This window comes from Temnothorax nylanderi, unplaced genomic scaffold (assembly GCF_030848795.1).
Source record: "Temnothorax nylanderi isolate EJ_2023f unplaced genomic scaffold, tnyl_v1.0 TNYL_tig0118_pilon, whole genome shotgun sequence".
Classification (NCBI taxonomy): Eukaryota; Metazoa; Arthropoda; class Insecta; order Hymenoptera; family Formicidae; genus Temnothorax; species Temnothorax nylanderi.
The window spans coordinates 526,019-539,132 of record NW_027249180.1 but is presented as its reverse complement, the minus strand read 5'-3'; the positions used below and the strand labels follow the sequence as shown (position 1 = coordinate 539,132).

The window sequence follows — 13,114 nt, the reverse complement described above, 5'->3', positions numbered from 1 at the left end:
ATTTTATATTACTCCTTTTAATCCATAAAAAAATTTCTTTTATACATACTTTAATAGTTCTGTTCATTACAAAAATATTTAATTGCAATAATCGTAGTTAGTTTAATAACTACCATATTTTATTAAGATCTATAATGTAATTATTTAGTAATAAGACAACACAATATTAGAACATTTTTGCAAAGTTTTTCACACTTTCCCAGATGACTTTATTATAAATATACATGCAAGATCGGTATCGCGATACTGTTGCTCAAGCTTTCGGAAGTTGGAAAAGTTTCTTAATTGGCGAAATAACGTGCAATTAACGAAGCAGCTTTGTCTAATACGGAAGTTCTCTTCCTTGGCGAAATTAAATGCACGTCTTGTTAACGCAAAAGCGTTCTTCCCTTTAAGACGCTGAGATTCTTCAGAATTAGCAATGTGTTGTTTGCATTTAAAAGTTCTTATTTATAAATGTAAATAATATGCAATAAAATTAATACACATACACGAACATTTTAAATTAATTTTAATAAACAATAAGTATAATTGTAAAATTTACAAGGAATATTTTTTAGCAAATTTAATGTTAATACGTTAACGTAAATTAACTGGTAATAGTAAATTGCAGGTATAGTAATATTATGACATAATAAATAATTCTGAAGCAATTTAAGCAACTATCACAATTTTAACTTCGAAACAAACTCGAACACGAAGAAAAGATATTCGAACCTCTGCCGCGCGGTTTCCAAAGTAATTTGCTAACCGCGGAGAGGGAGAGGGGTTTTGGATCTGAGCCGAGGGTGAATTTGCCATTTTATTCATGTAGAAACTTTATTCAGATTTAGTCATCTTCCGTCGCAAATTCTGGTCATAAATCGCGGCGGTATGGAGCGAAAAAACGAAAAAATAAAAGAAGAAGAAAAAGGGAGCGCGAGGACACGTCTACAACACGAGAAGTCCCGGAAAAATTACTCGGCAGAAAAGAAGAAATCGGCTGCCGTGACGAAATAAGAGGAAGCTCGTGATAATGGAAAAAAGAGTGCAGGGCCACGGAGCAGAGAAACGGAAACGATAGGAAAATGAAAAAACACGGCGGAAGGGGGAGACACGGGAAAAGGGAGGTTCGAGTGGCGCGCAAATTTTAGCGCTCTTCCGTCTCGCTTCCATCCCGCTCTCGTCTCTCATCCCTCAGTCTCTCATCACGCAGCCTCCATAGCCTTCCTATTCAGTATGATCCGCGCGGTCCGAGCGTGAGCAGTGAGCATCTCGTCCAGATTGTTACCCCGTTGTCGCGTTACTTATTTTATTTCCGCGTAAAAAACTGAATTTTGTGAAGAGAATTAAAGTTGAATTTAATTTAAAATAAATATTTTTCAATTATTTCTAATAAATATACTTAGAGACAAAGAGACGTCACATATTCTCTACGGAGTTTAACTGACTTTTTCATATAATAGAGTAAACTTTTTAAACGTTTATTGGTGACGTAAAGACGTGAAAAATATTCTGCCAGGTACGTTTTATAATGTCTTTAATAATGTCTGATAATTTATTATTGATTCGTCAATTTTGTTCGAACCTTCTAAATTTTCGTGTGTTCTATAAAACATTTATACTGCACTATTTGCATTAGTTATCAATTTTATTATGCTGTGAATTTAACGTGGCATTCACATTGTGAATTTAATATTACTCTACTAAAAGTTTTGCGAAGCATATTGAAGCCGAATTGAATTTAACTAGATACCTGATCGCTACATATTACATAGGTTGCTTTATTGACTTTTTAAAGAGATTAGCTAATCCTTTGTTATGGTAATTTTGATCGGCATTATTTACACACTAAAACAAATTTTCAGTCAAATCTCTGTCAATTTTCACGTTTAGAATCCTCGTTTTCGTCGAACTTGCAAAATTTCTAAATTTTTATGTTATAAAACTTAATAAAATTTTATTTGCACTGCAAATAGAAAAAAATGACACAAATTACTCATACTAAATTTTGTAAACTAAAATAAAATTAAGTGAATTTATATTAGATTCTTAATTAATACACGGAGAGAATTTTTTCTTATATTTTACCCTTAAATTCACTACAAACTTGGGACAACTTGGCAACCAAGGAATTTTTAAAATATACAAAAGACATTTTACAAACAACGTGATAAAAATTACCAAGCAGATTGGTAAATTTTGAAAAATTATTGAAATTTTCTAGATATATTTTAATAAAATTAATCAAACATATTTTATATTTTAATGTAATAGATATTAATATTTTTTATTATGGTGGATATTAATCAGAATAGCTCGCATAAAATTCTTGGTGGTACATGTTGTCCCATAACTACCATGATTTCAGGGTAAATTTTAAAAGAAAATTCTTTCCGTGTAGTTTCCATTGAAATCGTTAACCTGGTTAAATCATGCCAATGAACTCTGTCGTCATATATATCACTGATAATTTTTACACAGATCTTTATTGACATTGCTGGTAGATAGCACAAAGTTTGCAGTATGAAAATATCGAGTATAAAGCTTCAAATATATGTTTCAGTTTCTCTGTGATTAACAATTTCGATGTTGATTTACCGAGATTTGTTCGGATCCCGAACTTTTTGAGCTGTCACGCATAAAAAGTCGATTATACTTTGCTATTCAAATATCGAGTGAGCCACGCGAGATTTAATAAACCCGATCGGCCGAATTCATTTTGGGATATCGAGGTGCTGTGAAATTATACGATACAGATTCGATATAGATGGTTAAGTTTCGTATAGGCTCGAAGGTGACACGCGATACTGAAATTCAAACCCCCTTCAGCGGTTTCTTAGCAAGAATTATCGTTAATGCCATGTTTAAGGGGGTACATACGTGTAGACCGCAAGAAAAATAGGTAAAATTCGAGAATTTTTATCTTGGAAACTATTAATTCGATTCGATCCGGTTTTTTTTTATTTAATAGTATCTACATTGAGGCACGTTCACAAATTTTTTTAAGGGAATTCATTCCCTCGGAGCGCTGTTCTCGTGGCCGGCGTAAAATGTGTTTTCGCAAACACGGTTCACGGTGCCCAAGATTTCGCGCAGTCGGTTGATCTGAAACGTAAAATTAAAACGGATTCTTAAATAGCAATACATAAAGCAATTTCCATCGGGAACTTTTATTTAAAAAATTTTTTTTACTGAAACGTCGACTGTTTGAACTCAAGATTCATGTTTCGACACAAATTTTCGACCTTTATAGTCTGATTAAAAAAAAACTAGTTGAGTAAAAAAAAAATCTTCCGATGGAAACGAGATAAACTATCGCAAAACATTGTGTGTAAATTTGAAGCAAATCGATCCAGCCGTTCTCGAAATATTCTGGGCACCGTGAACCGTGTCCGCGAGGAACACATTTTACGCCGGCCACGAGAACAGCGCTCCGAGAGAATGAATTCCCTTAAAAAAATTTGTGAACGTGCCTCAATGTAGATACTATTAAATTAAAAAAAACCGGATCGAATCGAATTAATAGTTTCCAAGATAAAAATTCTCGAATTTTACCTATTTTTTTTGCGGTCTACACGTATGTACCCCCTTAAATTAAATATACTGGCTATCAAGCTCTCAATCATAAATCTCAATAATTATATATCTTTAAATATATAATTAAAAACTTCTAAGAGCTTGTTCGTAAGTTTTCTCGATTTTTAATTGTTTTATAATATATAAATTAATTGACATAGTATCAGCAAAAATTATAAATCAAATAAACAATTAAGAAATATTTCCAATAAAATATACTCTTCCAATTGTGCACAATAAACTAATTAAATGTTAAATTTTTTATCAAATGTCAAAATTGTTAAAAAAAAGAAGTTTATCTACGTAATCCTTTCAAAATCGTAATTTATTTAAAATATATTTAATAAGATGTATTAATCATTTTCTTAAACTTTTATGATAGAAATGTCAATCTCACGTTTGTCAGAAAATTTGCAACTAAAGAAGCAGAGAAAAATGCTTCCCGTGTATATCTAGTGCTAGAGAAAATTCACTCTATAGACTCATCTGGCCTTCGATGGCTTTTTACTTGACATTTTTGGCGGAAATTGCCTCACTCGAAGTCTCTCAGAGAATTTACGAGAATAAACCTGATAAATCCTGGATTTCTTCTGTAAACTTCTAACATTTAATAAATTATAATTTATAAAAGCCGTAACATTTTATGAGAGGAGGGATGAAGCTATAATAGCTCATAGACAAGTGAATAAACATTTATCACGGTTTTGTGTGAAACGCAAGTAAAAATTCCATAAAGAAAGTGTAAAATGCCGGCTGTGTCTGAAATTCAGACAATGAACTATTTACCGAGGACAAAACAAGAGAATCAATGATGTCGAGAGACGAACAGTAGAAATTGGAAAAGTAAGTGCAATCATATAACATCGTATAATCGATCGAATGCGATATACTGTTTCTTTGCAGGATTCGTTCACAGATTATGTTCGTTGCAGAACTGACTTGTTTCATTTATCACAAACATATAAAAATATGTATACATAAAATAATAAAGTGATATTCTAGATAAATTTCTTTTTAATTACAACTTGTTTGAAAAATTTTATGGACGTACAATACACTATTTTTTTTTAATTCTTTGATTTTTAAGAAAAAAAATATATTTAAATTTACTAAAAATATAATATTTTAATATTACACATCTTTTTCCAGATATTTTGTTAAATATATATAGTTATTAAATCTAACAAAGTATATTTTTATATTTATTACTCTTGGAATTATTATTTAAGCCTTTGTTTGAATTTTTATTTGATTTAAAAGCTAAACTGGAGCTCCAAGATAAGGTCCAAGATGCTATACAAATCTATTGAAGGATGCTAGAAGAATTTAGGGTACGCTAAGCATGCGTGATTTAGTTGCGAAGAAGGAAATTCTCGTCATTGGAGCGTGATTTTTTAAGTGCTATCACTTACGTAGATGCAATTCGATTAGCCGCATCTACGCGCGAGACTGATTAGTCGCGATCCCTTTATCGGGGATCAATATAGCTGTATAGCTATTAATCTCGTTGCAATATACCGTGACAAAACCCTGAGCCTTCTCGTAAGCCGTTTACATTTGGCGGAAGTCCGACATTTCTTATTAGCTACTGAATCGCATAGGACAACCCAAGACTGCTTTAATATCATCCCATTTTTTTAAGACAGGAAACAATTTAATAAGCTTTATATCATTTTGACTGATATATTTTGGTATTTCTTACATAACAAAGAACATTACTTATTATTTTATCTTCTAATTTTTCTGTTTTTTATTTTATTCATATATAATCCCCTTTTTCTTAGTTTTTATTTTATTTCACTTTGCATTTTAGTTTACTTGCATGTTCAATTTACTTGTTAATATTACGCATTTTCTGTTCAATAAAAGGACATATATAGACAAAAAAATACTGTAGACTTAAATTTGAAGTAATAAATTTTATAAAACAGTCATAATTTCCGGTTTTTGACCATAAAAAGCCGAAATAACTGAATTACTATCGACCATTTCTCGGGATCCGCTCTTTCTTTCTCTCTCTCGACAAAATTAACGTGAATCATCGCGATTGATAACGTCATTCTGTCGAAAAAAAAAAATCGATTATTAGCGCGAAGCGCCGCGTATGTTATTAAAAATTAACTTATCTATTCGAGGAATCCTGGAAATTCTGAAGTTAAAAATATGTAACACATTTTTAATTTTGAACAGAAAAATTATTGTCTTGATTTACTATTTAATAAGTTATGATTTATTAGTTATGATTAAAACATTTATTCCTTTCGTGAATTTTAACAAATTTGCCGAATAAATATTTATCCATAATAATATTAAATTATGACTAGGATTAATCAAATTGCATTGCCGTAATAAAAATAATTTTTGTAATTTATATATAACCTATAGGAGCAATAAATAATATATTTTACTGATAATTAAAATCGGATAATCAAAATTTCAATCAACCGATATTTGCGGCGAATTTAAAGAGATCAAAATAAATATTTCTTCACGTTAATGAGAAGATTACTCAATATTAATGCTTAATTTCAGTAAGTCAATAAACTTTAATAATAATGTGGTAACGGTTAAAAGAAGACAAGCGAAATAGCAATTAACAGATACGACTTTAATGATCTTGTATTGGATTTTGCAGATATACATTTTCATATTTTAATATTCAGAATGCTTCTGACTAATGTCTTAATGAACGACAAGTTTACAGAGTCTACAACTGTGATCAAAATAGAATAAGAAAATTTACTTCAACGTAAACTTTGTTTAATCACACAGTAATATTATAGCTGTTTAAGAATATTAATAAATAAACAACAATTAGGAGCGGTAATTTTTGACTTAAGGAGGTATTCTGGCTTGAAAGTAAAAAAAGGTATTTTCAGGAATTTTTTGTAGGAAAACGAAAAAAGAGAGCATATAACGTTAAACTTTGCATGTTCTTTTAGCTTTATTTTAAGAATTTATTTTTATTTTTTAAGTAACGAAAACGCTCTTCTTTCTTATGTTATATCCTGGTCACTAGGAGCTCGCAAGAAAAAACGCGTATGGACGGTGTAAATGACTCTAGCTGTTCTAGATAACAAAGAACATTATTTTATTTGATTTTGTATGTAAAACGCAAAAACTAAAAATTTTCTTGTTCAGGAGAAGTGTGACTATCATCTGAACTAGAACTAAACTAATATTTCCATTCTGGACAAAATAGCGGCTTCTTTTATTTAAAATGTTATAGTTTTTCCTCAAAATTCTGTTAGTATTTTATTAAAAGAATAAAAACTAATAAACGTATAATGTTTAATCTAGTTCAGACGATAGCCGCACTTCTCCTGAATAAGAAAATTTTTAGTTTTTGCGTTTCAGATATCTAGAATAACTAGAATTATTTACACCATCCGTATGCTTCTAGTAACCAAGATAGGGTCACTCCGGTATTTACGCCGCGCGGGGACTCACGCCGCAGAATACAGAAAAAATGGAAGGAATGAAGGTATTTGCTCGCAATCACTCTGTTATGTGCTTTTATGCCATATTAGTATTGTGTTGTAATTTCAGTTCTTCACTATTAATATTAACGAAGCCGTCGTGAGTTGAATCGATTTCTCAATGTAGTGAGTAGCGCGATCATATATTACGACCCACGTAAAATAATTACTGTAGGGGATGTAAAAGGAATGTAATGGTTATTTCATGATACATAAGTGTAGAGAGATAGTAAAAAGTGGAATATACAGCAAAATGCAAGTGCATAGCTCTTCTATTCTTTGTTTAGCTTGATATGTATATCCCATCTGCCGGGGATATACGGCATTTTTAGCGTGCAGGATTTATGCCATAGTACAGACACTCTGTAAAAATAAAAATCTCTTATGTGTGTGTTCTTTTTCCTTCTTTTTTTGAATTGTATAACAATAACCTTTAATGCATCTATCGTTCGTCTATTTTCTTTTTAAAATCTTTCAGTTTTATAATTTATTATTCTTAAACCTTAATAAACTTTTTACACACATTTCATACTTTATTATGACATTTTATTGCCTTATTTATAAACAGTATTTGTAATTTTTTATAAGGCACGTATATTCTATTTATGAATGATCATATATCCCACCCCTATAGGATATATGGTAAAAATGCAAGGGTTTCTAAAAGTTTCTTTGTTAAAGACAAAGAATAAATATTTCATATTTCTAATTTTTTTATAGTAGTAGACAATATAAAGTTTTTATTGGTATAATTCATTTGCCTTAAACATAGTAAATAGTACTTGATAAATTAAGTTATCCTTAGGTGCGGTGTATATACCGGAGTTACCCTAACATAGAAAAGAAGAGCGTTTTTGTTACTTAAAAAATAAAAATATATTCTTAAAATAAGGCTAAAACAACATGCGAAGTTTACCATTATTCGCTTTTTTGTTTCCATACAAAAAAATTCCTGAAAAATACTTTTCTTACGAATCAGAATACCCCCTTAAGATAATAATCTATTAATTGATGATATACTACAAAAACACCAACTATATCTCCTTCACCTTTGAGCGCTCCAATTAACGATTGTTCCGATTACTCGTGACGGAGCGCGCTGTCATTGGCCTTAGAGGTGTCAGTAGTCATTGTGAAGTCGCGGCGTCACTTTCCACGCGGGACCGCTAATAAACTACATTCGCATCTCCCGTTCTCTCCCATCGATTCCGATGTCAAACGCGTGTTAACCCGCGCTCGTTTTGGTGCGAACGTATCGGTGCCGGCACTGCCGGCTTCACCCTATGACTACGATGCACTTTCACGGATCAAGTCATTTAGGGAGCGTTTCGGCTTCTTGCAAAAAACCGAAAAGTGCAGCTCAGATGCAATTTTGAAACAAAATTCCCCTTTAAAATTGCGAACCATGGTGCGCAACATCTTTGCGGTAAACATCTTTTGCAGTTCTCTCAATTTTCCAATGTTTATCCATAAAAGTGTAATTATATTGTCAAACAATTATCTAGCGAATACATTTATCACCGATTTTATTCGACATAAATAGTGACTTATATAATTAATTATGTCATTACATTTGTCATCGATGTAATTTAATTCTGTCCGTTTCTCAGTTAATTGGGGATATATAGCTCTATAGTTATCCGTAAATATTGTTGGATATCATGAAAACGTATATAGCAAGCTAAGCAGATGATATATGGCGGCACATATATTTGGCTTTACGAGTAACTCATGTTACATGCATGTCATGCGAAAATTACATTTATTTTTACACACTGAATATTGCGATACGCGAACTTTCTTAGATATAAAATATAAATAGTTCAAGCACTCTTGCGCGCGCGTCGCAATATTCCGTCACGGCATTAATGCATCAACGCATTATTAATCATGCCCTGCATTAATGTAGTGTTATCAACTTTCCGCGTAAACCTGGCACGGAGAGCTGTATCTTCGTTTCTGGAAAACAGGAAATCCTTTTCCGGTTTTCAGTTTTGCTCGTAAAATTCTACACTCGCGATAACCGGTTTAATTATGCTAATTACCAGTTAAATTAAATTAAAATACTAGTCGACGCGAACGAATTTCGCTTACGCCAATTAAATGGACTCTCCAGAATAAACTCCACGGTATAAAGTTCAATCCGTGTTATCAATCACGAATTTTAGCAATTTATATAAATAATTCGCAGTAATAAGCAATTTATATAAACAAATTATGACTATAATATACATTATATATTCGTAACATATATATAGTTTACTTTGCACATTAATTTATTATTTTTATTATTAATTTTATTAATTTAAGTTATTAATTCAAAATTAATAATTCGAAAGAGACGATGTTTAACATTCATTGGGAAAGAGTCAGTTATAATATACTAGAATAAAGAAGTTTACTTTCTGTCGAGAATTTAATTATGATTTCCATATTACTTTTTGTAACGGTTGAACCCGGATAGCACGCGCCGGTACGTCATTGACAGGCGAGCTCGCCGTAGCAATTTGTTCGGAGATCAGCATTGTCGCGAGGTAGAGAAAACGGACTGTCGATATCCTGTATACGTCAGTTAATCCGATCGGCAAAGTCCCGGTAATTAAATAGTGATTTCTCTCCTCCAGAAGGGCATTGACATCTTTCATATAACCCGCCTGTGGAAATATTTTATAAGCCGCGAACGGATCGCAGATCGCACGCGTCCAATCATGAACATTTATCGATGTCCCCGATAGTCGACAAACCGGCGCCGCGATGTCGAGTCGATCCTCTGTTTGTCGAGCAAGAGTGGCGCTTTGTTCGCAAGATTCTACCCGCTATCAGCGCTCAAATAGTTCGCTCTTCTTTCCTCTCCGACGTTGCAATCGGTATGAATACCCGTAACATAAAGAAACTGATGACAAAGCTCTTTCCGATTTCCAATAATAATTTAAAGAAGAGTAGGATAAAACAAGAGAACGTCCCTGAAAAGTCAATCCGCTAAAATTAAGTTGTCTAACTTAGAGAAAAAAAAAGGACAATTATCGAGCAATAGTAAGGTGTTAAAAAGAAAGTCTCATAATTTAAGCAATTTTATTCTAAATTGCTGTAAGCTCTTACGTTTCGACCGTATTTGGTCTTCTTCAGAGCATTTAATAGACAATATACAAATTATAAAAATAATAATAAAAATATTGGAGATTATATTTAAATTTTTGACTTACCGCGTGTTTGACTTTGGACCTTCGCTATTTTAATATTTAGTCCAATAACGCTTTAAATGTGATCTCCATAATATTTTTATTATTTTTATATTGGCTTTTAAATGCTCTGAAGAAGGCCAAGTACGGTCGAAACGTAAGAGCTTACAGCAATTTATATATTTAGAATAAACAAATTGTTTAAATTATGAGATTTTCTTTTTAACTTTTACTATTACTGGATAATTGGCCGTTTTTTTTCTCTGAATAGTTATTTAGAGAGCTTTCATCGAGTGGAAATTATTTCTTTTTATTAAATCTATTTAAACAGTATTAAAGTACTATGTTTTGATTTCTGAATTTTTATACAGACATAAAAATTAAATTGATACTTATAATTGTCGAAAATTAAATTATGTAATTTAATGTGTTATATTTCTTAAACTTTCAATCTTTTAAGAGCATCGATATTGATGCTCTTAAAGATATAAGAGCAACGAGATATTATTATAGTTATGAGTCTTATTATTTCTTTAACCCTTAAATGCCACACCTCTCAAGAATCTCGTAAATGACACATGGGGTCTAAAAGACCCCAGCATGAAAAATGTCTCCTTACTTATTGATTTTTTGATATTTAGTTATGAAAATTATTTTCAATGTTGTTCAAGGCTTAGAAAAGAGAATAAAATGCTTATATTGTTAAAATTTCAATTTCAACATAGTATAAAAAATTAAGATCGCCAACAGTTAAAATGTTGGCTCCAAAATCAAAAAAATAAAAAATAATAAATAAATAAATATGAGCTCCATATTTGGCGGGAACATTTGAAAATATATCATTCTAAAGGGTCTGGGGTCCGCTGGACCCCGGGTGGCATTTAAGGGTTAAATTTCCTTCAGAAGTACTTCAGATCGGCATATATAAGGACTCCGCACGTACGTGTTATCAATCGTGACTGGAGGTACTAATCCTGAGGACTCCACCGAGGCTCGTCATGACGGTCCCGGAGGGCAATTTAACATCTTGGGCCAGTAACTTGACAACGCTGCTGCACCGGGTGTCCTGCAACGACACTCTTTTGGGCTGTGTCGAAGAGTGCGACACAGCGTCCAGCGGATTCGATTACCTTTGCACAGCGATTGAGAAAGAAACTTTCACCACTTCCCCGTTGACGCTATTTTGTACTCCTTGCGATAATGCGAGTTGTAACGTCAACGTGTCCTTGCTCCTCAACGGCCTCGAGAGCATTAAAGGTGTCTTTCTATCCAGGATACCGATAAAGGATTGTAAATCCATCGAGGAAGAAGTAAGTCCTTTTCGAGACTAAAAACATTATACCTATTATTGACATTTTCAAGGATTTAAAATTCGCATGGTTCAACCTGCGAGAGTTTGAAGATAGAAAGATTACTCGGAATTAAATTAGCCAAGTGTCCTAGGATTCTAAAAACATAAAGAGTTAAAAATTAAAAAAAATTACAAGAAATAAATTATAAATCATCAACTCATAGTAAAAAATATTTTGTATTTGAGTGGATTTCTATCCGTGAAATGTGTTAAATTTTTAACATGGTGTAATGTGATATATTGTCATTATGTCATTGTGACTTTTCTGCGTTAAGTTAATATTTATTTCGAAGAGTTGAAATAACACAATTTTATATGTAAATGCATGGATTCTTGGTAAAATATTTTATATGTTAAAATGAACACTTAAGTTGTGAACAACAACTATACAAATTTACCGTATCAACCAATTTTTTTTCTCAGTGTAAAAAATGTTTAATACTTATTTAAGATTCTCTTATGAATCTCGAATTATATTTCCCCTTCGAAGCGATAAAGTTGTTCGATTTCCGTTCAAGGATGACATGTCCAAAGATCTCCATTTCGAAGGCCGATATTTCAAATCCGGGACGACGTTTAGAAATTGTCGCTTTCCATCTTGACACGTTCGAAATTCCTAGCCATCCGTCTCGAATGTAACGGGCGATAAATATCCGGTGTTTTAGATTTTGGAGTGCTCGTCGGTCGGGAACATCGCCGAGGACTTGGCCATGTCCTGCTCGCGCCAGCTCAGGACCGGCAGCGCGGAAATAACGTATCGCTTCAACTGGTGCTACCTATTCGCGGCGGTGTTCATAATCGCCGGTGGACTGGGAAACATAATGGTTTGTCTCGCGGTGATACTGGACAAAACACTCCACAATATGACAAACTATTTCCTGCTGTCGCTAGCCATGGCGGATCTCCTTGTCAGCCTCTTCGTCATGCCTCTGGGTGCCATACTTGGCTTTCTGGGTGAGTTTTAAAGAGACTCGTTTTCCCTCTCTGCATTCTTAATTTTTAATCTCCCTTTGAGAGTTTCTTTTAATATTTGGCTCGAAAACGACGAAACGAGACACGTTTGCGTCGAGTGATGTAAATAATATATAACGAGAATTTTAATTACCTTTGCGAGTAAATTAAACTACTAGACAAACACGCGAGCGGTAACAAAATGGGAAAAGGTGGGAATATTTCGAGAGGATTATCCGCGGCCTTTCCGCCGAGTGCCGCGAATAATAAACGTACGGTGGAACAGTACATATTAGTGGCGCACCGGGGCAGAATTTTAAAGAAACATGCGACGCGCGCGATCGGATTACGCTCGTAACATAATCCGGAGTATAAGACACCGTGGTATAATAGAACAATGTGGAAACGGGAGACGCCACGCGCGATAGGACCGTTTGCTGCGCTCTTTCTACTTCTCTTCTGATATCTCGTGTCCTTTACCGCAAAGCTTTCCCGCAATCGCGTAAATTGCCGGGTAATTAATATTAATTGAATTTAAAACTGCATCACCGCTTACAAAACTTAAGCGCTAATTTCAAAGTGACGGTAAAAAATTA

At 33.0% G+C, this 13,114-nt stretch overlaps 1 protein-coding gene across 4 annotated transcripts in view; it reads left to right on the top strand.

Moving 5' to 3' along the window:
• The first annotated feature begins 1,232 nt into the window (after positions 1-1,232).
• Positions 1,233-13,114, top strand: part of 5-ht2a (5-hydroxytryptamine receptor 2A) — a 33,076-nt gene continuing 21,194 nt past the window's right edge. Inside the window, exons 1-4 of one of the 4 annotated variants that reach the window (XM_071712990.1) lie at positions 1,233-1,501; positions 4,329-4,401; positions 11,120-11,526; positions 12,233-12,521. In XM_071712990.1, coding sequence (XP_071569091.1) covers positions 11,215-11,526; positions 12,233-12,521 — 601 coding nt within the window. In that variant the 5' untranslated portion in view covers positions 1,233-1,501; positions 4,329-4,401; positions 11,120-11,214. Of the gene's footprint in view, positions 1,502-4,189; positions 4,402-11,119; positions 11,527-12,232; positions 12,522-13,114 lie in introns of all 4 variants that reach the window. The other 3 variants (XM_071712989.1, XM_071712988.1, XM_071712992.1) reach the window with 3 other exon arrangements.